This window comes from Hyla sarda, chromosome 9 (assembly GCF_029499605.1).
Source record: "Hyla sarda isolate aHylSar1 chromosome 9, aHylSar1.hap1, whole genome shotgun sequence".
In the NCBI taxonomy this organism is placed as follows: domain Eukaryota; kingdom Metazoa; phylum Chordata; class Amphibia; order Anura; family Hylidae; genus Hyla; species Hyla sarda.
Window position 1 is genome coordinate 8,206,172 of NC_079197.1, and position 26,077 is coordinate 8,232,248.

The following is a 26,077-nucleotide window of genomic DNA, read 5'->3' on the forward strand; positions in this document are numbered from 1 at the left end:
CCTCATATATTATATATATCTCCTCATGTGTAGGGGGGGGTCTCCTCATAGATTATATATATCTCCTCATGTGTGTGGGGGGGGGGGGGGGCTCCTCATACATTTTATATACATCTCCTCATGTGTGGGGGGGGGGGTCTCCTCATAGATTATATATATCTCATGTGTGGGGGGGGTCTCCTCATAGATTATATATATCTCCTCATGTGTAGGGGGGGGGGTCTCCTCATAGATTATATATCTCCTCATGTGTAGGCGGGGGGGGGGGGGGGGGGTCTCCTCATAGATTATATATATATATATATATATATATATATATATATATATATATATACATTATATATACTCACCAGCAGCCGGCGGGGCAGCGCTCATCCCTGCAGCCTCTCTCCTCGGGCGTCTCACATGACAGACGGTGAGGAGGACTCTGACACACTGTGCAGGTAAGTGCTGCAGGTGAGGGGCGGGGTCACTGGTCAGGGGGCGGAGACACCAGCTGTCAGTCAGGGCATGTGTATGAGGATAACTGCTACATCTGTGTGTGATACTACCTACTGTGCTATGTATCTAAGCCCATCATGTGTGATACTGCCTACTGTGCTATGTATCTAAGCCCATCATGTGTGATACTGCCTACTGTGCTATGTATCTAAGCCCATTATGTGTGATACTGCCTATTGTGCTATGTATCTAAGTCCATCATGTGTGATACTGCCTACTGTGCTATGTATCTAAGCCCATCATGTGTGATTCTGCCTACTGTGCTATGTATCTAAGTCCATCATGTGTGATACTGCCTACTGTGCTATGTATCTAAGCCCATCATGTGTGATACTGCCTACTGTGTTATGTATCTAATCCCACCATGTGTGATACTGCCTACTGTGTTATGTATCTAAGCCCATCATGTGTGATACTGCCTACTGTGCTATGTATCTAAGCCCATCATGTGTGATACTGCCTACTGTGCTATGTATCTAAGCCCATCATGTGTGATACTGCCTACTGTGTTATGTATCTAAGCCCATCATGTGTGATTCTGCCTACTGTGCTATGTATCTAAGTCCATCATGTGTGATACTGCCTACTGTGCTATGTATCTAAGCCCATTATGTGTGATACTGCCTACTGTGTTATGTATCTAATCCCACCATGTGTGATACTGCCTACTGTGTTATGTATCTAAGTCCATCATGTGTGATACTGCCTACTGTACTATGTATCTAAGCCCATCATGTGTGATACTGCCTACTGTGCTATGTATCTAAGCCCATCATGTGTGATCCTGCCTACTGTGCTATGTATCTAAGCCCATCATGTGTGATCCTGCCTACTGTGCTATGTATCTAAATCTATAATGTGTGATACTGTCTGCTGTATCTAAATCTATGTGTAATACATTCTGCTGTATCCCAATCTCTGAAGTGTGATACTGTTTGCTCAGATACTGTATCTAAATCTACCATGTGTGATACTGCCTACTGTGCTATGTATCTAAGCCCATCATGTGTGATTCTGCCTACTGTGCTATGTATCTAAGCCCATCATGTGTGATACTGCCTACTGTGCTATGTATCTAAGCCCATCATGTGTGATTCTGCCTACTGTGCTATGTATCTAAGCCCATCATGTGTGATTCTGCCTACTGTGCTATGTATCTAAGTCCATCATGTGTGATACTGCCTACTGTGCTATGTATCTAAGCCCATCATGTGTGATACTGCCTACTGTGTTATGTATCTAATCCCACCATGTGTGATACTGCCTACTGTGTTATGTATCTAAGCCCATCATGTGTGATACTGCCTACTGTGCTATGTATCTAAGCCCATCATGTGTGATACTGCCTACTGTGCTATGTATCTAAGCCCATCATGTGTGATACTGCCTACTGTGTTATGTATCTAAGCCCATCATGTGTGATTCTGCCTACTGTGCTATGTATCTAAGTCCATCATGTGTGATACTGCCTACTGTGCTATGTATCTAAGCCCATTATGTGTGATACTGCCTACTGTGTTATGTATCTAATCCCACCATGTGTGATACTGCCTACTGTGTTATGTATCTAAGTCCATCATGTGTGATACTGCCTACTGTACTATGTATCTAAGCCCATCATGTGTGATACTGCCTACTGTGCTATGTATCTAAGCCCATCATGTGTGATCCTGCCTACTGTGCTATGTATCTAAGCCCATCATGTGTGATCCTGCCTACTGTGCTATGTATCTAAATCTATAATGTGTGATACTGTCTGCTGTATCTAAATCTATGTGTAATACATTCTGCTGTATCCCAATCTCTGAAGTGTGATACTGTTTGCTCAGATACTGTATCTAAATCTACCATGTGTGATACTGTCTTCTGTATCGAAATCTTTCATGTGTGATACTGTTTGCCCTGCTGCTGTATCTAAATCTATCATGCATAATTTTATCTGATGAGCTACTGTATCTTAATCTATCATGTGAGATACTGTCTTCTGTATCTAAATCTATCATGTGAGATACTGTCTTCTGTATCTAAATCTTTCATGTGTGATACTGTCTGCTCAGCTACGGTATCAAAATCTATCATGTGAGATACTGTCTTCTGTATCTAAATCTATCTTGTGTGATACTGTCTGCTCAGCTGCTGTATCTAAATCTATCTTGTGTGATACTGTCTGCTCAGCTGCTGTATCTAAATCTATCATGTGTGATACTGTCTGCTCAGCTGCTGTATCTAAATCTATCATGTAAATCTATCATGTGTGATACTGTCTGCTCAGCTGCTGTATCTAAATCTATCATGTGTGATACTGTCTGCTCAGCTGCTGTATCTAAATCTATCATGTGTGATACTGTCTGCTCAGCTGCTGTATCTAAATCTATCATGTGTGATACTGTCTGCTCAGCTGCTGTATCTAAATCTTTCATGTGAGATACTGTCTGCTCAGCTACAGTATCAAAATCTATCATGTGAGATACTGTCTTCTGTATCTAAATCTTTCATGTGTGATACTGTCTGCTAAGCTGCTGTATCTAAATCTATCATGTGAGATACTGTCTTCTGTATCTAAATCTATCATGTGTGATACTGTCTGCTCAGCTGCTGTATCTAAATCTATCATGTGTGATACTGTCTGCTAAGCTGCTGTATCTAAATATATCATGTGAGATACTGTCTTCTGTATCTAAATCTATCATGTGTGATACTGTCTGCTCAGCTGCTGTATCTAAATCTATCATGTGTGATACTGTCTGCTCAGCAGCTGTATCTAAATCTATCATGTGTGATACTGTCTGCTCAGCTGCTGTATCTAAATCTATCATGTGTGATACTGTCTGCTCAGCTGCTGTATCTAAATCTACCATGTGTGATACTGTCTGCTCAGCTGCTGTATCTAAATCTATCATGTGTGATACTGTCTGCTCAGCTGCTGTATCTAAATCTATCTTGTGTGATACTGTCTGCTCAGCTGCTGTATCTAAATCTATCTTGTGTGATACTGTCTTCTGTATCTAACCCTATCATGTGTGATACTGTCTTCTCAGCTGCTGTATCTATCACTTTTTCTCACAGATTTTGGGGGATCTAATGCTTATTTTAGGTGCGATCTGCTTCAAAATCTGTATCAGAACCTTCTTCATGTGGCCGTACTATAGCCTGTTACCATGGCAACACATAGGCCTGTACAGGAGCTGAAAACACAAAACGGTAGCAGATTTTTTTTTTTTTTTTTTACCGGTTATTTAAATTTTTAGTTTGTATTGGAGACCTGGTTGCCTAGGCGGACATACTCATCCTATGTGAGCGTGCACGTACCTTTACTGAGCAGATCACACCCTGCGCCCTCCTTTCCTGGAGCTTTGGCTAAAACCATATCTGGACCAACCTAAAAAAGGAGAATATATGTTGGTTATAATGGGCGACTTCATTGTCTGTGTCTCCATACTGTAAACCTCCAGCTGTTGCAAAACTACAACTCCCAGCATGTCCGGACAGCCAACGGCTGTCCGGGCATGCTGGGAGTTGTAGTTTTGCAGCAACTGGTGGTTCAAAGTTTACACACCACCGGTCTATGGGGAGATTAATCCAAACCTGTCCAGAGGAAAAGTTGCCCGGTTGCCCATAGCAACCAATCAGCTTCCTTCTTTCATTTTTAACAAGGCCTCTGCAAAATGAAAGCAGCGATCTGATTGGTTGCTATGGGCAACTCAGCAACTTTTCCTCCGGACAGGTTTTGATAAATCTCCCCCTATGTGTACAGTGTTGCCTGCCAGCTGTTTGTATAAGGAATATCAGGGAATATTTGTTATGTAAACACTCCGCCCATTCACCGCCAATCGCCAATCCTGATTATTTCACGAGAGCGGAATGTGGCGGAATCATCCAGGATATTACTTCCTTCTACTGACAAGTCACAATGGAGCAGATAAGAGGAGACGGACCTCTGTCTCCATCTGCCGGGCTGAACGGAGAAGCCGCGACTAGAAAACAGAAACCTGGCGACTGGTAGTAGCGAAGGAGCGAAGTCACATGTGTGCGGTATTATGTCTCCGCACTGGAGATATGGGACAAGTACTGGTCATAGGGGGAGAGGTGTCTGGGCATCCTGGGAAGTCAGATTATTCTAGTCTAAATTGGCTGATAATAGGGAGAGACAGACTGCATACATTGTAATGACACTTGGGGTACAGGAGGATAACATTTGGGGTACAGGATGATAACACTTGGGGTACAGGATGATAACACTCGGGGTACAGGATGATAACACTTGGGGTACAGGATGATAACACTTGGGGTACAGGATGATAACATTTGGGGTACAGGATGATAACATTTGGGGTACAGGATAACACTTGGGGTACAGGATGATAACATTTGGGGTACAGGATGATAACACTTGGGGTACAGGATGATAACATTTGGGGTACAGGAGGATAACACTTGGGGTACAGGAGGATAACACTTGGGGTACAGAATAATAACACTTGGGGTACAGGATGATAACACTTGGGGTACAGGATAATAACACTCGGGGTACAGGATGATAACACTTGGGGTACAGGATGATAACACTTGGGGTACAGAATAATAACACTTGGGGTACAGGATGATAACACTTGGGGTACAGGATGATAACACTCGGGGTACAGGATGATGACACTCGGGGTACAGGATGATAACACTTAGGGTACAGGATGATAACACTTGGGGTACAGGAGGATAACACTTGGGGTACAGGAGGATAACACTTGGGGTACAGAATAATAACACTTGGGGTACAGGATGATAACACTTGGGGTACAGGATAATAACACTCGGGGTACAGGATGATAACACTTGGGGTACAGGATGATAACACTTGGGGTACAGAATAATAACACTTGGGGTACAGGATGATAACACTTGGGGTACAGGAGGATAACACTCGGGGTACAGGATGATGATAACACTTGGGGTACAGGATGATGACACTCGGGGTACAGGATGATAACACTCGGGGTACAGGATGATGACACTCGGGGTACAGGATAATAACACTCGGGGTACAGGATGATGATACTCGGGGTACAGGATGATAACACTTGGGGTACAGAATAATAACACTTGGGGTACAGGATGATAACACTTGGGGTACAGGATAATAACACTCGGGGTACAGGATGATGACACTTGGGGTACAGGATGATGACACTCGGGGTACAGGATGACAACACTTGGGGTACAGGATGATAACACTTGGGGTACAGGATGATGATAACACTTGGGGTACAGGATGATGATAATACTTGGGGTACAGGATGATAACACTTGGGGTACAGGATGATAACACTTGGGGTACAGGATGATGATAACACTTGGGGTACAGGATGATGATAACACTTGGGGTACAGGATGATGATAACACTTAGGGTACAGGATGATGATAACACTTGGGGTACAGGATGATGATAACACTTGGGGTGCAGGATGAGGACACTTGGGGTACAGGATGATGACACTCGGGGTACAGGATGATGACACTCGGGGTACAGGATGATGACACTCGGGGTACAGGATGATAACACTTGGGGTACAGGATGATAACACTTGGAATACAGGATAATAACACTTGGGATACAGGATAATAACACTTGGGGTACAGGATAATAACACTTGGGGTACAGGATGATAACACTTGGGGTACAGGATGATAACACTTGGGGTACAGGATAATAACACTTGGGGTACAGGATAATAACACTTGGGGTACAGGATGATAACACTCGGGGTACAGGATGATAACACTCGGGGTACAGGATGATAACACCTGGGGTACAGGATGATAACACTCGGGGTACAGGATGATAACACTCGGGGTACAGGATGATAACACTCGGGGTACAGGATAATGACACTTGGGGTACAGGATAATGACACTTGGGGTACAGGATGATAACACTTGGGGTACAGGATGATGACACTTGGGGTACAGGATGATGACACTTGGGGTACAGGATGATGACACTTGGGGTACAGGATGATAACACACGGGGTACATGATAACACTTGGGGTACAGGATAATAACACTTGGGGTACAGGATGATGACACTTCGGGTACAGGATGATGACACTTCGGGTACAGGATGATGACACTTCGGGTACAGGATGATGACACTTGGGGTACAGGATGATAACACTTGGGGTACAGGATGATAACACTTGGGGTACAGGATGATAACACTTGGGGTACAGGATGATAACACTTGGGGTACAGGATGATGATAACACTTGGGGTACAGGATGATGACACTCGGGGTACAGGATGATGACACTCGGGGTACAGGATGATGACACTTGGGGTACAGGATGATAACACTTGGGGTACAGGATGATAACACTTGGGGTACAGGATAATGACATTTGGGGTACAGGATGATGACATTTGGGGTACACTGCAGTATGAGGAATGACCTCTGCCCTCCCGGTTCATTTTGTCACATTTGCCTTTTCAGATTTCCCTAACAAATGATTTCTGCTCCGGAGACATTTCTGCTGCTGATGGGATAAAGTGATGGGATTTCAGCGCCTCAGTATTTATATTATGTCAGATACTAGAATAACCCAAACCACCAATAAGGGATCCGTGTGGAATGAATATATTATTATTAACCCTTTCTGTCACATGCCAGATTATCAGGATAGCAGATTAATACTATGTAATAATACTAATATCTTTGTCCCCCATATGTACTAACCCCCCCCCATTTGACTCCTCTTGGTGCCTGAGGTATCTGACTAGTGGGGTTATGTGCGCCCCCTAATCATAGGGACTTGTCTGTAGATTCTGGGATATTTCCCTCTTACATGGCGGCCATTTGCATCATACCGCCCCCAATGTAAATGACACAACGGCAACGGATCCAAAAAGTAGATAATGAGATCTTGTACGGCGATGAATACGAGGCGCGGCGTCATTGTTAGCGAGTAATGTGATCCTGTGTCACTGTAAGGAACCACGCCAACACAGTCAGTAAATATTGTTACTAGGCACAGTGTGAACACAGACCTGACCAGCCCATAATTAAGACTATTCTGCGTCCAGGACTTATTCCACTACCACAGTCCTTTATTGAGGAGGACATGGAGGTCACCTGTGAGAACGTCTATAGGATCTGAGGAACCTTCATCACAACCTCCCTGACTCCAAAACATCTATAGGATCTGAGGAACCTTCATCACAACCTCCCTGACTCCAAAACATCTATAGGATCTGAGGAACCTTCATCACAACCTCCCTGACTCCAAAACATCTATAGGATCTGAGGAACCTTCATCACAACCTCCTGACTCCAACAGAACATCTATAGGATCTGAGGAACCTTCATCACAACCTCCTGACTCCTGCAGAACATCTATAGGATCTGAGGAACCTTCATCACAACCTCCTGACTCCTGCAGAACATCTATAGGATCTGAGGAACCTTCATCACAACCTCCTGACTCCTGCAGAACATCTATAGGATCTGAGGAACCTTCATCACAACCTCCTGACTCCTGCAGAACATCTATAGGATCTGAGGAACCTTCATCACAACCTCCTGACTCCTGCAGAACATCTATAGGATCTGAGGAACCTTCATCACAACCTCCTGACTCCTGCAGAACATCCATAGGATCTGAGGAACCTTCATCACAACCTCCTGACTCCAGCAGAACATCTGTAGGATCTGAGGAACCTTCATCACAACCTCCTGACTCCAGAACATCTATAGGATCTGAGGAACCTTCATCAAGACCTCCTGACTCCAGAACATCTATAGGATCTGAGGAACCTTCATCACAACCTCCTGACTCCAGAACATCTATAGGATCTGAGGAACCTTCATCACAACCTCCTGACTCCAGCAGAACATCTATAGGATCTGAGGAACCTTCATCACAACTTCCTGACTCCAGCAGAACATCTATAGGATCTGAGGAACCTTCATCACAACCTCCTCACTCCAGAACATCTATAGGATCTGAGGAACCTTCATCACAACCTCCTGACTTCAGAAGGACTTCTATTCAGGATGTTGACAAGACTTTTGCACTGTTACAGAGACCAAGTCTTCTGAAGATCGGAAATCCTTGGGATCGTTTCTCCTGGAGCCGACCATAGAAGACAGTTCTTGGATAAAGGACATGGAGCTGGAGTATTCGGCGCCCGAGTGCCCCATTTGCTTTGCGTCTTACGACAACGTCTTCAAGACCCCCCTGCTCCTGCCATGTTCACACACCTTCTGCATGGAGTGCTTGGCCAAACTCTGCGTCTTTCAGAAGGAGCTCGAAACGTTCTGCTGCCCCATGTGCAGGGCCGTTGTCACCATCCCACCGGGGGGCGTACCTCAGCTACCTCCCAACATGAACATTGTTTCCAGATTCCCACCATGGATGGGCGAGCTCCAGAAGGTGTGGATGGAAGGGTCAAAACTGTGCTGGAAGAAGAATCACGGCCACAACTACGTCACCACTACCCAAAACACCTTGTCCCACTTCCCCCCGGGGCAGGAGGAGAACATGGTCATCAGCGTCTACCTCCTGAGTCCTTCTGCGACACATTTCCCCCAGACCACCGACCTGGTGATGGTTCCTCGTCAGCCACGTTACCACCGCTGCAACTTAATTTTGCGTAACTACGGTTGCATCGTGTGGGTCTTCATCTGCTGTATCTTGTTGCTGTTCTTCATGGTGTTTCTACCGACATATCTGCGTCTCTAACTCAAGGTAGATCCATCGTTCTTCACGCGTGATCCCAAGTGTCACCATCCTACTATCTCCAGATTCTGTAAGAGTCAGCAATGGCCGCCATCTCAGACACATATCACTGGTCACACCCGTCTCCTTCATCTCTCCAGCTCTGTACGTTCCTCACCCCACATCCAAGTAAGGAGAACCCAGTACTGGGTCTCATTCGTCGGCCATGTCCTTCCGGTGTGTTCAGCCGCTATATTGTTCCTGTGCGGCTATGGCTGCTTTTACGGTAAACTATCCGCTCTACATCTATTTCTGAAGATTTATGGTGCAGAACTATGGGAGAATTTCTATAGGTTTTTATACAGAACTGGCGCCAAATTCGCAACGAACTGCGGAGGAGCAAGGTCACTTAAATTTAGCTAAAATAAAAAATCTATTGCACTGGCGCCATTTTGTAGAAAGTTCCTTCTATAATGTATGTCGGCCCTGACCTGATCATAAATTTTTTTTGTTGGTGTCGATACCAGTAGACCTTGAGTTGTTGCAAAACTACAACTCCCAGCATGCCCGGACAGCCGTTGGCCTGAGAGGCCTTGATTATGAAAAATGGCCTTGTTGCCCATAGCAACCCATAAGCTTTCATTTTATTATACCATGCAGGAAATTAGCGCTGTGATTGGTTGCTATGGGCAACAAGGCCGGTATTTCTTATAGACAGTTTTGATAAATCTGTCAAATCTGTCAACAAAAAGTTATATTGTTATCTCATATAATAGTAAGACTGTCTGTGTTGCCCATAGCAACCAATCAGATATCTGCTTTCATTTCTTAGGGCCTATTCACACTGTACAATCTCTGGGGGGAGATTTATCAAAACCTGTGCAAAGGAAAAGTTGCCCAGTTGCCCATAGCAGCCAATCAGATCTCTGCTTTCATTTTGCAGAGGCCTTGTTGAAAATGAAAGAAGTGATGTGATTGGTTGCTATGGGCAACTGGGCAATTTTTCATAAATCCCTGCCCCCCCTTCTATCTTTAGCAGGTGTCGACTGAGTTAGTCGGCGCTAGGTCTGCTGAGAAATGCGCCGTCACCATAGAAAACAACGCATTTCAAAACGTGAGTCTGGGATCCGAAATTTCAGTGGAAATTCTGTTGTGTAAATGATGCAGCAGAATCCCATGGAAAACAATGGTAGTCTGCTGCACCGGAAAGTCCGTAGTCGCTATGGACAACAAAGAAAAGTCTTACTATAAAGGCCGGGTTCACACTGGAGTTTTTTGTGTCCCTTTTACTGGTTTCCAAATTTTGGACATCCAGATGTTGTAAAACTACAACTCCCAGCATGCCCGGACAGCCAAAGTTACTCTAGTCAAGTGGTCTCTAAACTGGAGCCCTCCAGCTGTTGCAAAACTACAACTCCCAGCATGCCCGGACAGCCGTTGGCTGTCCGGGCATGCTGGGAGCTGTAGTTTTGCAACAGCTGGAGGTCCACAGTTTGGAGACCACCGCTGTAGACTGAGAACTTGCACCGTCCGATGCGAAATTAATATTTAAACGAAAGTGTGACTACAATGTTGCGGCAGCAGGATACATGTGTAACACTCCGACAATTTTGTAGACCATTCGCTTTAGCCAGATTTCCCATAGACTTGCATGGGACTTCCTACTAAAGCGAGCGGTCTACATAATAGCTGGAAGTCCCATTAACTTCTATGGGACTTCCAGCATCTCTGTAGATTGTTTGCACTAGCTGGAAGTCACATAGACTTGTATGAGATTTCTGTAGACCGAATTATAGCGGAAAGTCCTACAGACTTGCATAGGACTGCCGGCTAAAGCATGCAGTTTACAGGATTAACGGCAGTCCCATGCAAGTCTCTGGGTCTTCCGGCTACAGCAAGCGATCTACAGAATTGTCAGAAGTTCTATAGACTTGCATGGTACTTCCGGCATTTCTGTAGACCGCACATTTTAGCTGAAAATCCCATAGGCTTGCATAGGACTTCTGGCTAAAGTGTGCAGTCTTCAGAAATGCCAGAAGTCCCATGCAAGTCTATGGGGCTTCTGGCTACAGCAAGAAGTCTACTGAAATCCCATCGATTTGCATGGGACTTACGACAATTCTGTGGGACTTTCGCTTGCTTTAGCCGGAAAGCCCACAGACTTGCATGGGACTTCCGGCTAAAGCGTGCGGTCTACAGTATTTGGGGAAGTCCCATAGACTTGCATGGAACTTACGACAATTGTGTATACTGCTTTTATTTGAAAAAATGCAAAAACAAGAGGTCTACAGATTTTTTATTTCTTTTTTTAAAGATTTTATTTTTGCAATTAAATTAAAGGGGTACTCCGGTGGAAACCTTAAATTTTTTTTTATTTATCGACTGGTGCCAGAAAGTTAAACAGATTTGTAAAGAACTTCTATTAAAAATCTTAATCCTTCCAGTACTTATTAGCTGCTTAATACTACAGAGGAAATTATTTTATTTTTGGAACACAGAGCTCTCTGCTGACATCATGACCACAGTGCTCTCTACTGACATCTCTGTCCATTATAAGAACTATCCAGAGTAGGAGAAAATCCCCATAGCAAACATATGCTGCTCACAGTTCCTAAAATGGACAGAGATGTCAGCAGAGAGCACTGTGTTCCAAAAAGAAAAGAATTTCCTCTGTAGTATTCAGCAGCTAATAAGTACTGGAAGGATTAAGATTTTTTTAATAGAAGTCATTTACAAATCTGTTTAACTTTCTGGCACCAGTTGATTAAAAAAAAAAAAGTTTTCACCGGAGTACCCCTTTAAATAAGGGACTAAAACATTGCTGGAAGTCTTAGGCAAGTCTATGGGACTTCCGGAAATTCTGTAGGCCGCACACTTTACAAGCCGGGAGTCTTTACCGTGTATCCGGCCACCTTGGACACATTACAGTTACATTGCCATCATTTCTACATGAGAAAGGTCAATGACTACGTAGAAATATTGTTACATACGGAGTCATTTAACCCCGAACAGGAGCGCAAGGTGGATTCTATCGGAATGTGGAGGAAAGATATGGAAGGTAAAGCGGCAGAATACAAGGCATTTACCTGGACGGTGTATTCTCTCATATACGCTTCCTGTAAAGATCAACTTGGCAAGATCCTAATGAAAAACATGGCAGGCAGAGCGAAGCCAACTGTACCCGAACACCTCGCACCCATAGAAGAGCCCTGCGAGGTTATACAAACGAAATATATCCATAAATACTTAAAAAAAACACCAATAAGGCCAACCATAAGTATGAATACGGATTAAATCCGGTCTTGCATTGTCTTTAGGTGAAGCATAGACAACCATACTCCGGTGGAAAACCTTTTTTTTTTTTAAATCAACTGGTGCCAGAAAGTTAAACAGATTTGTAAATTACTTCTATTAAAAAATCTTAATCCTTCCAGTACTTATTAGCTGCTGAATACTACATAGGAAATGATTTTCTTTTTGGAACACCGAGCTCTCTGCTGACATCACAACCACAGTGCTCTCTGCTGACATCTCTGTCCATTTTAGGAACTGTCCAGAGCAGCATAGGTTTGCTACGGGGATTTTCTACTCTGGACAGTTCTTAAAATGGACAGAGATGTCAGCAGAGAGCACTGTGCTCGTGATGTCAGCAGAGAGCTCTGTCTTCCAAAAAGAAAAGACTTTCCTCAGTAGTATTCAGCAGCTAATAAGTACTGGAAGGATTAAGATTTTTTTAATAGAAGTAATTTACAAATCTGTTTAACTTTCTGGCACCAGTTGATTTAAAAAGAAAAAGTTTTCCACCGGAGTACCCATTTAAAAGAGTACTCCGGCGAGAAATAAATGATCCTTTATCTACGTTCACAGAGACGGGACCCCGACTCTCTCAGTGAGGAGCGCGTGTCGTCTACCGGTAGATGGCATGTGCTCCATTCATTTCTATGGGAGCGCCGATGATGCCTGAGAGCTGTACTCGGGTCTTTTCGTGTTCCCACTGGAATGAATGAAGTGCGTACCGGCTGCAGCTCTTCACTGTGCGTCGGGTTCCGTTCCGGTGATAAATAATAATAAAATGGCAAAAAAATTCATGAAAGATCCATAAAAAAAATATACAAAAATAAACATGGATAAAAAAAAAAAAAACACCAACACGTTTCAAACTATTTTTTAGATGGCTACTCTATGAGCTAGTGTTTTCCAACCAGGGCGCCTCCAGCTGTTGCAAAACTACAACTCCCAGCATGACCGGACAGCCGAAGGCACCAGACCAGTTTGTGTATTTTTCTTCCTGGTCAGGTAAGGCTATGTTCATACCTAGCAATGTCCGCGGCAGACATTCTCCATGACAAAACCTCTGCAGACTGCGGATGCGCCGTCTCATAGACAGCAAAGCATTCCGTGTGGAGTCTGCCGAAATAATGAACAGATTCGCTCTTTCTGCGGACATGGAAATCACAATGTCCGTGCCAGAAACATGTGGTGCAGAAATTCTGCCGAGTGCACGGAGCAGCAGAATCGCATTGAATACAATGGGACTCTGCTGCTGCGGAATCTCCTTGATTCCTCGGTGTGAACATAGCCTGAGAGTTACAGTCTTTGACCAACAGGCAGCTAGGAGGGATTATTTCAGGACTCCTGAGCCTTCCAGCCCTTGCTGCTGATTTTACTTCACTTTGACTTTAAAGGGGTACTCTGCCCCTAGACATCTTATCCCCTATCCAAAGGGTGGGATAGGATGTCTGATCGCAGGGATCTCGCCACTGGGGACCCCCGTGATCTTGACTGCGGCACCCCAGACATCCGGTGCACGGAGCAAAGTTCCGAATGACTGGCGATAGGGTAAGAGGTAAAAGGCCACTATTTCAATGTTTTCCAAGTAGGGTGCCCCCAGCTGTTGCAAAACTAGAGCTCCCAGCATGCCTTTGGCTGTGTGGGCATTCTGGGAGTTGTAGTTTTGCTACAGCAGGAGAAACACTATCTGTCCATCCATCTCATATCTATCTCATAACTATCTAATCTCTATCTATCTATATGTCCGTCTATCTATCACATATATATCCACATGCAGACTGACAGGTCAGGTACCTGTGCACTGCCTGTGGGCCCGCCAATGCCAGCTGTTTTTTGTTTCTTTTATTTCCCTTTCCGCCGCCAGCCCCCAACCCTAAGTGTACCCCCCCTTTCCATAGTGCCCCTACTCATTTAGACAACACAACGGGCTGCAGTCCATTTAAACTCAACACAGCGGCTGCCAGGGGCAGCAACTACCTACTGGGGGCAATAACTTCCTGGGGCATTACCTGTCTGGAGAAACTACCTACTGGGGGCACTACCTACCTGGAGGGCACTATCTACTAGGGACATTACCTACAACCTACCTTGAGCTTTGTAAGGGGCCCCAAAAGTTCTGACGGCAGCCCTGACTTTAAATAGAACTTTTTTTTGCCTTTTATTGGAATCCGGTGACTAGAATTTGTCTACATTTTGGGTGAATATAACCATGTATTCATGTATGAGTTGTAACAAGGAATTACCTCAGTTCACACAACCTACCTGAATTTTTTTTTTTAACACAAATAAAGTACATTTTGCCCAATAGCTGCCCGTCCCCCAGCACTCCCATTCCAAGTATGAAAGGTATCTGTATCTATGATTAAAAAAACACAAGCTGATAAAGATTGGCCGAACGCTTGACCCTTGTATCGCTTACTGGCTTTAGCGCTGTATGTCTAAGGTTGGGTCCTCAATAAGTGGCAACAAACTTAAAGGGTAATTATAAAGTAATTTTTCTATAAGTGTCCACAACATCGGAGGTACACTTTAAAGGGGTACTCCACTGCTCAGTGTCTGGAACAAACTGTTCCGAACGTTGGAGCCAGGAGCTCGTGACGTCATAGCCCCGCCCCCTCAATGCAAGTCTATGGGAGGGGGCGTGACACGCCCCCTCCCATAGACTTGCATTGAGGGGGCGGGGGCTATTACATCACGAGCTCCCAGCACCGGCTCCAGCGTTCAGAACAGTTTGTTCCAAACGCTGAGCAGCGGAGTACCTCTTTAAAGGGGTACTCCGGTGAAAACCTTTTTTCTTTTAAATCAACTGGTGGCAGAAAGTTAAACATATTTGTAAATTACTTCTATTAAAAAATCTTAATCCTTCCTGTACTTATTAGCTGCTGAATACTACAGAGGAAATTCTTTGTTTTTTGGAATGCTCTCTAATGACATCACGAGCTCAGTTCTCTCTGCTGAAGTTATTATAATAATAACACTTTATTTATTGTTGTCCTTAGTGGGATTTGAACCCAAGCCACCAGCACTGCAAGGCAGCAGTGCTAACCACTGAGCCACCATGCTGCCCTAAGCATACATCTGCTATGGATGGTTGCTAAAATGGACAGAGGTGTCAGCAAAGAGCACTGTACTCGTGATGTCATCAGTGTTCCAAAAAGAAAGGAATTTCCTCTGTAGCATCCAGCAGCTAATAAGTACTGTAAGGATTAAGATTTTTTAATAGAAGTAATTTACAAATAGGTTTAACTTTCTGCCACCAGTTGATTTAAAAGATAAAAGGTTTTCACCGGAGTACCCCTTTAAGCCAATGGTTGAGCAAACTTATTGATTCTCTGATGAACACCGAGCCAGTGTAGTAGAAATGTTTTTGTCCTCTTCTCCAGATCTGTGCCTACATACAATCCTGTCTCTGAGCTCTACAGGCAGTTCTTTCTGCCTCATGGCTTGGTGTTTGCTCTGATATACATTGTACGCTGTGAGATCTTATATACACAGGGCTGTGTCTTGTCCAATCAGCTGAATTTACCTCAGGTGACTCTGACCAAGGTGGAGAAACATCTCAGAGAAGACCAAGAAATGGGAGGAGCCAGAGATTAATATTAAGTGTCATAGTAAAAGTCTGAATACAGCGGGATGAACGTATTGAACACATCACCATTTTTCTCACTGAATATTTTTCAGGTGCTTTTGACAAGAAGTTTTCTCCAGATGTTGGTAGCAACCCAAATAATCCATACATCCAAAGAGACCAAAATAAATAAGATCATATTGAACACACTTCCTGATATTTAATTAATACTTTGTACAAAACCTTTGTGGTAATAACAGCTCCAAGACGCCTCCTGTAGGGAGAACCTAGTGTCCTGGAGGGGATTTTGGCCCATTCTTCTAAACAGTCTTTAAATCTTGAAGGTTCCGCGGGCCTCTTCTATGAATCATGATCTTCAGTTCTTTCCATAGATTTTCATTGTGATACAAGTCAGGTGATCGGCTGGGCAATTTTCTTTCTGTGAAACCATTTGAGAGTTTCCTTGGCCACGTGTTTGGGATCATTGTCTTGGTGAAATATCCGCCATCTTCATTATCCTAGTAGGTGGCAGCCGGTTTTTGCCCATTTATCCTTCTTTGAATAATGTGCAGTTTGCCAGAACCATTTGCTGAAAAGCCGCCCCACACCATGATGTTACCCCTCCAGACATGTTTTTATACAACATGTTGTGTATTATGGCACAGAACAGTTCCATTCTGCTCTCATCTGACCGCACTATAGTCTCCAGTATTTCACCGGCTTTTCCATATGTTGTGCAGCAAACTTTACACAAGCAATTACCATGCTTTATATTCACAATGGTGTCTGTCTGTGTGGTGAGCGTGCATATGGGCCATGATGGTGTATATGAAGCGTGCATACAGGCCATGACGGTGTATATTAAGCGTGCATACAGGCCATGACGGTGTATATTAAGCGTGCATACAGGCCATAACGGTGTATATGAAGCGTGCATACAGGCCATGATGGTGTATATGAAGCGTGCATACAGGCCATGACGGTGTATATTAAGCGTGCATACAGGCCATGACGTTGTATATTAAGCGTGCATACAGGCCATAACGGTGTATATGAAGCGTGCATACAGGCCATGATGTTGTATATTAAGCGTGCATACAGGCCATAAAGGTGTATATGAAGCGTGCATACAGGCCATGATGGTGTATATGAAGCGTGCATACAGGCCATGACGTTGTATATTAAGCGTGCATACAGGCCATAAAGGTGTATATGAAGCGTGCATACAGGCCATGATGGTGTATATGAAGTGTGCATACAGGCCATGACGGTGTATATGAAGCGTGCATACAGGCCATGATGGTGTATATGAAGCGTGCATACAGTCCATAACGGTGTATATGAAGCGTGCATACAGGCCATGACGGTGTATATGAAGCGTGCATACAGGCCATGACGGTGTATATGAAGCGTGCATACAGGCCATGACGGTGTATATGAAGCGTGCATACAGGCCATGACGGTGTATATGAAGCGTGCATACAGGCCATGACGGTGTATATGAAGCGTGCATACAGGCCATGACGGTGTATATGAAGCGTGCATACAGGCCATGACGGTGTATATTAAGCGTGCATACAGGCCATGATGGTGTATATGAAGCGTGCATACAGGCCATGGAGGTTGAAGTTCTCCACACATGGTCCTTGGCTCCTGGACAACTCCTCTGTTATTCTTCTCCCTCCTCAACTGGTGGAGGCAAATTTATGGTGAAATGATTGTCTTTCCACTTCCGTATTATGAACCCAACAGCGCTCACTGGAACATTCTGAAGCTTAGAAATGCGTCTGTAACCAACATCAACCATCATTATGATTTGCAACAATTAGACTGTGAAGGTCTTGAGACAGCTCTTTGCTTTTCCCCATCATGTGTCTTGTTTGACACTTTGGGACCTTTTAGTAGCCATCAGTTGGGACTGAACCGGCTCATAGTAATTTGCACTGACAAGGGGCTGGATTGCTTTTTAACCTCTTCAGGACGTGGGGCGTATGCATACGCCCATGGGAATTCCAGTCCCCGTCGCTAGCCGGTTGGGGACCGGACCGGGATGCCTGCTGGAATCATTCAGCAGGCATCCCGGCACATTGCCGAGGGGGGTCCTGACCCCCCCCCCCCCCATGTCGGCGATCGCTGAAAATCGCATGTCAATTCAGACATGCGATTTTCTGCTATTCCGGGCTGATCGGGTCTCTGGTGACCCGATCCCCCAGAAAATAGGGATGATAGGAGCTGTCAGTGACAGCCCCGATCATCCTGAGGAATAGGAGCGAGATTGCAGCGCTGCAATCTCCTCCTATCCCCTGCCATTGGTCACAAATGAATTCTGACCAATGGCAGCGCATGAAAGGGGGTTGCCATGGGAAACCCCCCCCCGCTCTGCCCACCCCTGGATGTCGGGCAGAACGGGGGGGAGAAGATGGAGGCCGGTACCTGAAAAGATGGCGTGGGGACCGGCGATCATCGGAGAGTTCCAGCTGAGATCACGGCGCAGGTAGGAAAGAGATGGTGGTGGGGGAGTTAGGTGGCAGTAAAGCGATCTTTACTGCTGCATTCCTAGTGGTTGCCAAACTACAACTCCCAGCATGCCCAGACACCCTTTGGCTGTCTGGGCATGCTGGGAGTTGTAGTTTTGCAACATCTGGAGGGTCACAGCTTGGTGACCACTGTTACAGTGGTGTCCAAACAGTAGCCCTCCAGATTTTGCCAAATTACAACTCTCAGCATGCCTAGACTGCCCAGGCATGCTGGGAGTTGTAGTTCTGTAACATCTGTCCCTTCAAATGTTGCAATTTTCATGAAGATTTTGAAAACGGCTGCTATACTTTGAAGCCCTCTAATTTTTTCAAAAAGTAAAAATATGTCAATTTTATGATGCCAACATAAAGTGAACATATTGTATTTGTGAACCAATATAAAGTGTATTTGTAATATCCATTTTCCTTACAAGTAGAGAGCTTCAAAGTTAGAAAAATGCAAAATTTTCATGGAATTTTGGAATTTTTCACCAAGAAAGGATGCAAGTAACGACGGAAATTTACCACCAAAATAAAGTAGAATATGTCACGAAAAAACAATCTCAGAATCAGAATATTCGGTAAAAGCATCTTAGAGTTATTAATGCTTAAAGTGACGGTGGTCATAATTGCGAAAAAGGGCTCAGTCCTTAAAGGGGCATTCCAGGAAAAAACTTTTTCTTATATATCAACTGGCTCCAGAAAGTTAAACAGATTTGTAAATTACTTATGAGCTTCTGAAGTTAAGGTTGTCCTTTTCTGTCTAAATCCTCTCTGATAACACCTGTCTCGGGAAACGCCAAGTTTAGAAGCAAATCCCCATAGCAAACCTCTTCTAAACTGGGCGTTTCCCAAGACAGGTGTCATCATAGAGGATTTAGACAGAAAAGAACAAACTTAACTTCAGAAGCTCATAAGTACTGAAAGGATTAAGATTTTTTAATAGAAGTAATTTACAAATCTGTTTAACTTTCTGGAGCCAGTTGATATATATAAAAAAGTTTTTTCCTGGAATACCCCTTTAAGGTGAAAAAGGGCTGCGTCCTTAAGGGGTTAATTACTGATAGATTTCAGCAGTTGTCTTGGCTTTCCATGCCTTTTTTCACCTCCCTTACTTCATGTGTTCAATATTTTTTTCCCTGTATGATTTCACATTATTTCACTATTACACATAACTTAAAAGGGGTACGCCAGTGGAATTATAATTTTTTTTTTTTAATCTACAGGTGCCAGAAAGTTAAACAGATTTGTAAATTATTCTATTCAAAAATTCTTAACCCTTCCAGTACTTATCAGCTGCTGAATGCTCAACAGGAAGTTGTGTAGTTCTTTTATGTCTGACCACAGTGCTCTCTGCTGACACCTCTGTCCATGCCAGGAACTGTCCAGAGCAGGAGCAAATCCCTATAGCAAACCTCTCCTGCTCTGGACAGTTCCAAAAATGGACAGAGGTGTCAGCAGAGATCACTGGGGTCAGACAGAAAAGAAATAAAAAATTAAGAAAATGTAAAAGAAAGGGAAAGGGTCTAAAATCTTTCAGAAGGCATTTGTAAGTAACTCACAGCATCCACAAAGCTGTGATCTCTTATTTATTAACCACTTACTTCCCTGCAATGTAATGCTTTTCACTTCACTGCACTAAGAATAATAAAAGTTATATTTTAACACAGTAGTGAGGTATATGTCCATATCATGAGTTCACTGAAAACGAGGTGCTGTGTCATTGTGACAATGTAACGTCATCCAGTGACCCTATATGAAGCGCCAACCAATGCATTAAATACTTCTACCGGACACAGGGTATAGACACACCTGATCTGGCTGCTCCTATAACCACAGTCCCACAGAAGGACCACAGTCCCCTACAGAGGAGCAGGACCACCTGTGAGAAGATCAGAACCTCTATCTTCAGGTATTTCTGGTCTTACAGTTTTGCCGTAACATCTGAAAAGCTACACAAACCACATTGTCTAAAGACCTGCAACCCTTGGGACACTTTCTTCTGAAGTTGACTGTGGAGGAAAGTCCTTGAGTGAAGGACATGGAGCAGGAGTATTCGGTGCCCGAGTGCCCGGTTTGTTTGGCGTCTTATGACAACGTCTTTAAGACCCCCCTGCTCCTACCATGTTCACACACCTTCTGCATGGAGTGTTTGTCCAAGCTTTGTATCTTTCAGAAGGAGCTGGAACCATTTCACTGTCCCGTATGCCGGGCCGTTGCCCCCATCCCAACAGGAGGTATACCTCAGCTGCCCCCTAATATGAATGTTGTATCTCAGTTCCCACCATGGATGGGCGAGCTCCAGCAGGTGTGGATGGAGGGATCAAAACTGTGCTGGAAGAAGAAGCACGACCACAACTATGTCACATCTACCCAAAACACGGAGCTGGAGGAGAACATGGTCATCGATAACTACCTCCTGGCTCCTACTCCACCACATTTCTCACATACTGTACACATGGGGATGGTGCCCCAACAGCCACCTGGTAATCGATGTAACCTAAAAATGCAGAAGCATGGTCGCATCTTGTGTACCCTCATCTCTTGCTTCGCCTTTCTGTTTGTCATGATATATTTCCCATTGAATCTGATCCTTTAACCCAACGTAGAACCCAAGGTGTCAATATTTCTACCATCTCGGAACTTCAGGGGAAGTTTCCAGTGCTCTGAACATTTTTTCCACATTTGGTCCATGTGGTTTTTAAAGTGTACCTGTCGCTTTAAATAACAAATTTGACGTGAGTGTTCAGATCCCCACTGATCATAAGAATGGGCAAGAAGAGAAGGGTGCGGCTGACTAAGACAATTCTATAGCCTTACATCAGTTTTTTTTTCCAAACAGTGTCTCTCCAGCTGGTGCAAAACTACAATTCCCAGCATGCCAGGACAGCCAATATCCCCTGCCTACCCCCTTCTTTAACAAACACTGTCTGTACTGCCTTATTATTTGACTTTGTTTCAAAATATGTGCAGGAATGTTAGTGTAGCATGTGGTATAATGTACAGTGTAGGGACACCTATGCTGTATGTTGTACTGTCATGTATATTACGTGTGCAGGAATGTTAGTGTATAGTGTGGTATGATGTATAGTGTAGGGACACCTGTGATGTATATTGTACTGTAATGTATATAATATGTGCAGGAATCTTAGTGTAGCCTGTGGTATGATGTTGAGTGCAGGGACATCTGTGCTGTATGTTGTACTGTCGTATATAATGTGTGCAGGAATGTTAGTGTATAGTGTGGTATGATGTATAGTGTAGGGACACCTGTGATGTATATTGTACTGTAATGTATATAATATGTGCAGGAATCTAGGTGTAGCCTGTGGTATGATGTACAGTGCAGGGACATCTGTGCTGTATGTTGTACCATCATGTATATAAAGTGTGTAGAGATGTTAGTGTGGCATGTGGTATACTGTTTAGTGCAGGAACACCTATGCTGTGTGCTGTACTGTCATGTATATATTGTGTATTAAAAAGGAGGCAAATAAGTTTCCATATACCCCGGGGATCTCCAATGAGAGCCAATAAACCCACAGAACAACCTGTTCAAAAAGTTACCGCCAATCATTGACTTTTTACAACCAGTTTGTTGTAAAAACTGATAAAATACAGCAGGTGACTGTAAATGACATAATAGTGCAGCAGGTTTATGAACCCAGCATCAGCTGATATCGGGAACCGGACAGTACTTATGTTGGACTTTGAAATGCGTGGTCAGAATTTTACATATTTCCAAGATACATCTTATCAGTTTACACGTCTGCCTTCCTTTATTATGCAAGTTGATGCACCCTCCACATATTATATACATGGTATGAGCCAAGGAGAATCCATTACTATGTTTTTTATTCCTCAGCAATGTGCTATTGTGTATTTAGCTGCTATAATGTTCATCTGCAGTCCGTTCGGTCATAAATTTAATCTAAGAACTGTTTAACACTATGTGGGGAAAATGTATAGAAAGTGTCATTTTACCGAATGTGGCCACATTCACAACTATGGAGAAATCACTGTAAATTTTTGTAAAATAAAATAGTATAAAGCAGACATTCTTGTGCACTGACCTGGTTGGTAACTTTTATGCATTTTTTTGGGGGGGGTTTTGCAGCGAAATGGAAAATTAGGTTGAATATATATATATATATTATTTTTTTTGTATATGTGTGCAATTAGGTTTATCCTGTTTTATACTAACATCTATGTGATCGTATTTTGTAAAATAAAAGATAAAAAAAAAAAAAAAGTGTAATGTGTATAAATGTAAGGTTATGCACTGAGACACATGTTAATGGGATATTCCAGTTTTATACATCTTATCCCCTATCCAAAGATTAGGGGAGAAGATGTATGATCGCAGGGGTTCCGCCGCTGGGACCCCCGAGATCTCGGTGCACCCACGGCATTCTGTGCCGGGCGCTGCCTCCAAGACGTGACATCACAGCCACGCCCCCTAGTGACATCACACCATGCCCCCTCCATTCATGTCACGCCCCCCTCCCATAGACATGAATGGAAAGCTGGGGGGGGGGGGGTGCACCGAAATCGCGGAGGTCCCAGCAGCGGGACCCCTGCGATCATACATATTATCCCCCATCCTTTGGATATCACTTTATGTCAAAGGTTAGATTGAGGTCAATGGTAAATCTAATTTTGTTATCCAGTAAGAAATTATCTGCAATGGAGAGGCCAGTGGAATTATAATAGCGACCATGTTAGGCCGGGTTCAAATGTGCTCGGAAATGCGCCATCTCAATGTTTTTTTGGACGCCGGCATCAGGATTTCCAGAATCAGAAATTCTTCCATCTGCGGAATCCCAATAATGCTGCTGCAGATTTTCTGTGCGGATTTCTGCATGGAAATTCTGCCGTGTGAACATAGCCTTAGTTGTCACCCAACTTGCTTTCCCAAGCAGGGTTCCTCCATCTGTTGCAAAACTACAACTCCCAGCATGCCCGGACAGCCTTTGGCTGTCCGGGCATGCTGTGAGTTTTAGTTTTGCAACAGCTGGAGGCGCCCTGCTTTGGAAACACTGCTTTACAAGGTGAACAGACCAGACACCAATGTGTAGTTTAATTTATCTAAAAAAGAAACAGCACCACACCTGTCCGTAGGATGTGTCTGGTATTGCAGCTCTAATCCACTGAAATTAAGGGAGTAGCGCGGTGAAAAATAACTTGTCCCCCCCCCCCCCCCATCCAAAGGAAAGGGGATAAATTATTGATCGTGGGGGTCTGAGCGCTGGGACCTCCTGTGATTTCCTGAACGGGGCCCCGGCATTCTGCTGGAAGCGGCCGTTACGACCCCCACAGGAAGCCGCGGCCGACATCCCCCTCTATGTATCTCTATGTCGGCAGGTGCTACATGCTGGGGTTTGCACGCCCCCTTCCAGCAAACTTTCGGGGCCCCATTCAGGAGATCGCGGGGGTCCCAGCGCTCAGCCCCCCCCCCCCCCTCCGCGATCTATAACTTATCCCCTATCCTTTGGATAGGGGATAAGTTATTTTTCACTACAGAACTCCTTCAATAAAGCTTAGCTGCTATACCATATACAACCTGTCGGGCAGGTGTGGCGCTGTTTCTGCAGAAAACAGCCATATGTCTCTTATGTATATAAGTTTACAGCTTCACTTCAATGTGAATTATCGCCGGTCTCTGGGTGAATTATCGCAGTTCTGTGTGTGCAGAATAAACAAACCCGCCATATTAATAGTGACCTGAATGTCCCGTCGGCGGCGATTGGCTTCTAATGAGTAACTCCAGTCACAGAAGGTGTTTGATGGTTTTCTCCGGAGTCTCTCCCTTCTGCATTGTTCCCTTTCCCCAATTGTTTGTGTTGCTATGTGATGGAGGGAAGGACGAATGACCCAAGAATCACGCTTGGCTCAAGTCTGGATGAAACCCGAAGCTGATTGTTGGTTACCAAGCGAGGGAAGGAAGCTACGTATATACAGAGATAGCTGCAGTATATACAGAGATAGCTGCAGTATACACAGAGATAGCTGCAGTATATACAGAGATAGCTGCAGAGCCAGATCTGAGGCACTGGCAAAATAAAGACAGGTCTGCAGGAAGGAGAGATCGTAAAAATGGAGGTCGGCCAAAGACAGGTGAGAACGTAGCTTACTTAGAAAACATAAGCCAGAGATAAGGAGATGGTGGTAGAAGATGACTCTGTGTCTCCGCAGGGGAAGGATCCAACTTAGAGAGTCTGATTCTGGACCATACCAAGTAGGAGATCTGGATATGACATGGCCATGGCCGCTCCACCCCAAGAGGATCCTGAAGGAAATCTCAGCAGCTTCCTGGAGTGTCCCATCTGTTACGTCCCCTACGACAACACCTTTAAGACGCCGTTACTTCTCCCGTGTTCGCACACCTTCTGCATGGAATGTCTCTCCAGACTTTGCCTGTTCCACAAGAAGTCTCAGGAGTTCCCCTGCCCCCTGTGCCGAACCCCGGCCCAAATCCCACAGGAAGGGGTGCCGAAAATGCAGCCCAACCTGGAGGTGGTAGCAAAGCTTCCGCCCGAAATGCAGACTCTTCAAGAAGTCTGGGCGGACGGATACAAACTGTGTTGGATGAAAAAGAAAGACTCTTCGGAAGGTAAAGGATCTCTGGTGACGATACATCTATTATCCAGCGGAGGGAACGAGCGGCCGGGTCCGGAGGGGCTGATCTCCATACAGCAGAGCGGATGCCGGGCCTTCTGCCACAGCGTGTGGGGCATCGGGTTCACTATTCTCACTATTGGCATCCTCCTGTTCACCGTTCTGTTCTTACCTATATACATGAACAGTAAATGATCCAGACGTCTGCTGTGATGGTGGGATCAGATGTGGTGGAGGGATCCAAAATAATCTGTCACTTATAGTAAGATCAATGTCTACACGGGGACCTGGAGGTGGGACCAAAATAGATTCAAAAAGGGTCTATCTAATCCAATCTATCTATCTCATATCTATCTATCTAATCCAATCTATCTATCTCATATCTATCTAATCCAATCTATTATCATCATTGTCTGTCTCATATCTATCTTTCTATCGCATATCTATATCCCATATCTATCTATCCCATATGCATCTATCTATCTCTCTCATATCTATCCATCTATCTCATATCTATCCATCTATCTCATATCTATCCATCTATCTCATATCTATCCATCTATCTCATATCTATCTATCTATCTATCTCATATCCATCCATCCATCTCCATCATATCCATCCATCCATCTCCATCATATCCATCCATCTCCATCATATCCATCCATCCATCTCCATCATATCCATCTCCATCCATCCATATCCATCTCCATCATATCCATCTCCATCATATCCATCTCCATCATATCCATCTCCATCATATCCATCCATCTCCATCCATCCATATCCATCTATCCATCTCTCATATCCGTCCATCTCTCACTCATATCTATATATCTCGTATCTATCTTAATCTAATTCATTCAATCCATCTA

General features: G+C 44.2%; 3 protein-coding genes across 7 annotated transcripts in view; 2 read left to right on the forward strand and 1 right to left on the reverse strand.

Annotated features, from left to right (window-relative positions):
- The window catches only part of RNF183 (ring finger protein 183), a 47,810-nt gene that overhangs the window by 8,383 nt on the left and 13,350 nt on the right, over positions 1 to 26,077 (reverse strand). Inside the window, exons 1-2 of one of the 4 annotated variants that reach the window (XM_056538700.1) lie at positions 4,326 to 4,656; positions 3,811 to 3,880 (exon numbers count right to left, since the gene is read on the reverse strand). The gene's annotated coding sequence lies outside the window, so the exon portion shown is untranslated. Of the gene's footprint in view, positions 1 to 350; positions 473 to 3,810; positions 3,881 to 4,057; positions 4,081 to 4,325; positions 4,657 to 26,077 lie in introns of those variants that run through there. The other 3 variants (XM_056538701.1, XM_056538699.1, XM_056538702.1) reach the window with 3 other exon arrangements.
- LOC130290711 (RING finger protein 223-like) lies at positions 430 to 25,496 on the forward strand. 2 transcript variants are annotated; one of them, XM_056538706.1, is made up of 2 exons: positions 430 to 443; positions 24,782 to 25,496. In XM_056538706.1, exon 2 carries the CDS (start codon positions 24,845 to 24,847, stop codon positions 25,397 to 25,399), a length of 555 nt encoding a protein of 184 aa, XP_056394681.1. In that variant the 5' UTR covers positions 430 to 443; positions 24,782 to 24,844; the 3' UTR covers positions 25,400 to 25,496. The 2 variants fall into 2 exon arrangements, with proteins under 2 accessions (XP_056394681.1, XP_056394680.1); XM_056538705.1 differs by lacking the exon at positions 430 to 443 and adding an exon at positions 24,209 to 24,703.
- Positions 17,785 to 22,644, forward strand: LOC130291436 (RING finger protein 223-like). The gene is made up of 2 exons (XM_056540155.1): positions 17,785 to 18,003; positions 20,625 to 22,644. Exons 1-2 carry the CDS (start codon positions 17,785 to 17,787, stop codon positions 21,183 to 21,185), a joined length of 780 nt encoding a protein of 259 aa, XP_056396130.1. The 3' UTR covers positions 21,186 to 22,644.

What these genes read in the sequence shown, in the direction of transcription:
- LOC130291436 (XM_056540155.1), top strand. Translation starts at nt 17,785, where the DNA reads ATGATTGTCTTTCCACTTCCGTATTATGAACCCAACAGCGCTCACTGG. An exon ending in TGGGACTGAACCGGCTCATA is followed by an intron (nt 18,004 to 20,624) that starts GTAATTTGCACT and finishes CCTTGAGTGAAG; the next exon opens with GACATGGAGCAGGAGTATTC.
- LOC130290711 (XM_056538706.1), top strand. Translation starts at nt 24,845, where the DNA reads ATGGCCATGGCCGCTCCACCCCAAGAGGATCCTGAAGGAAATCTCAGC.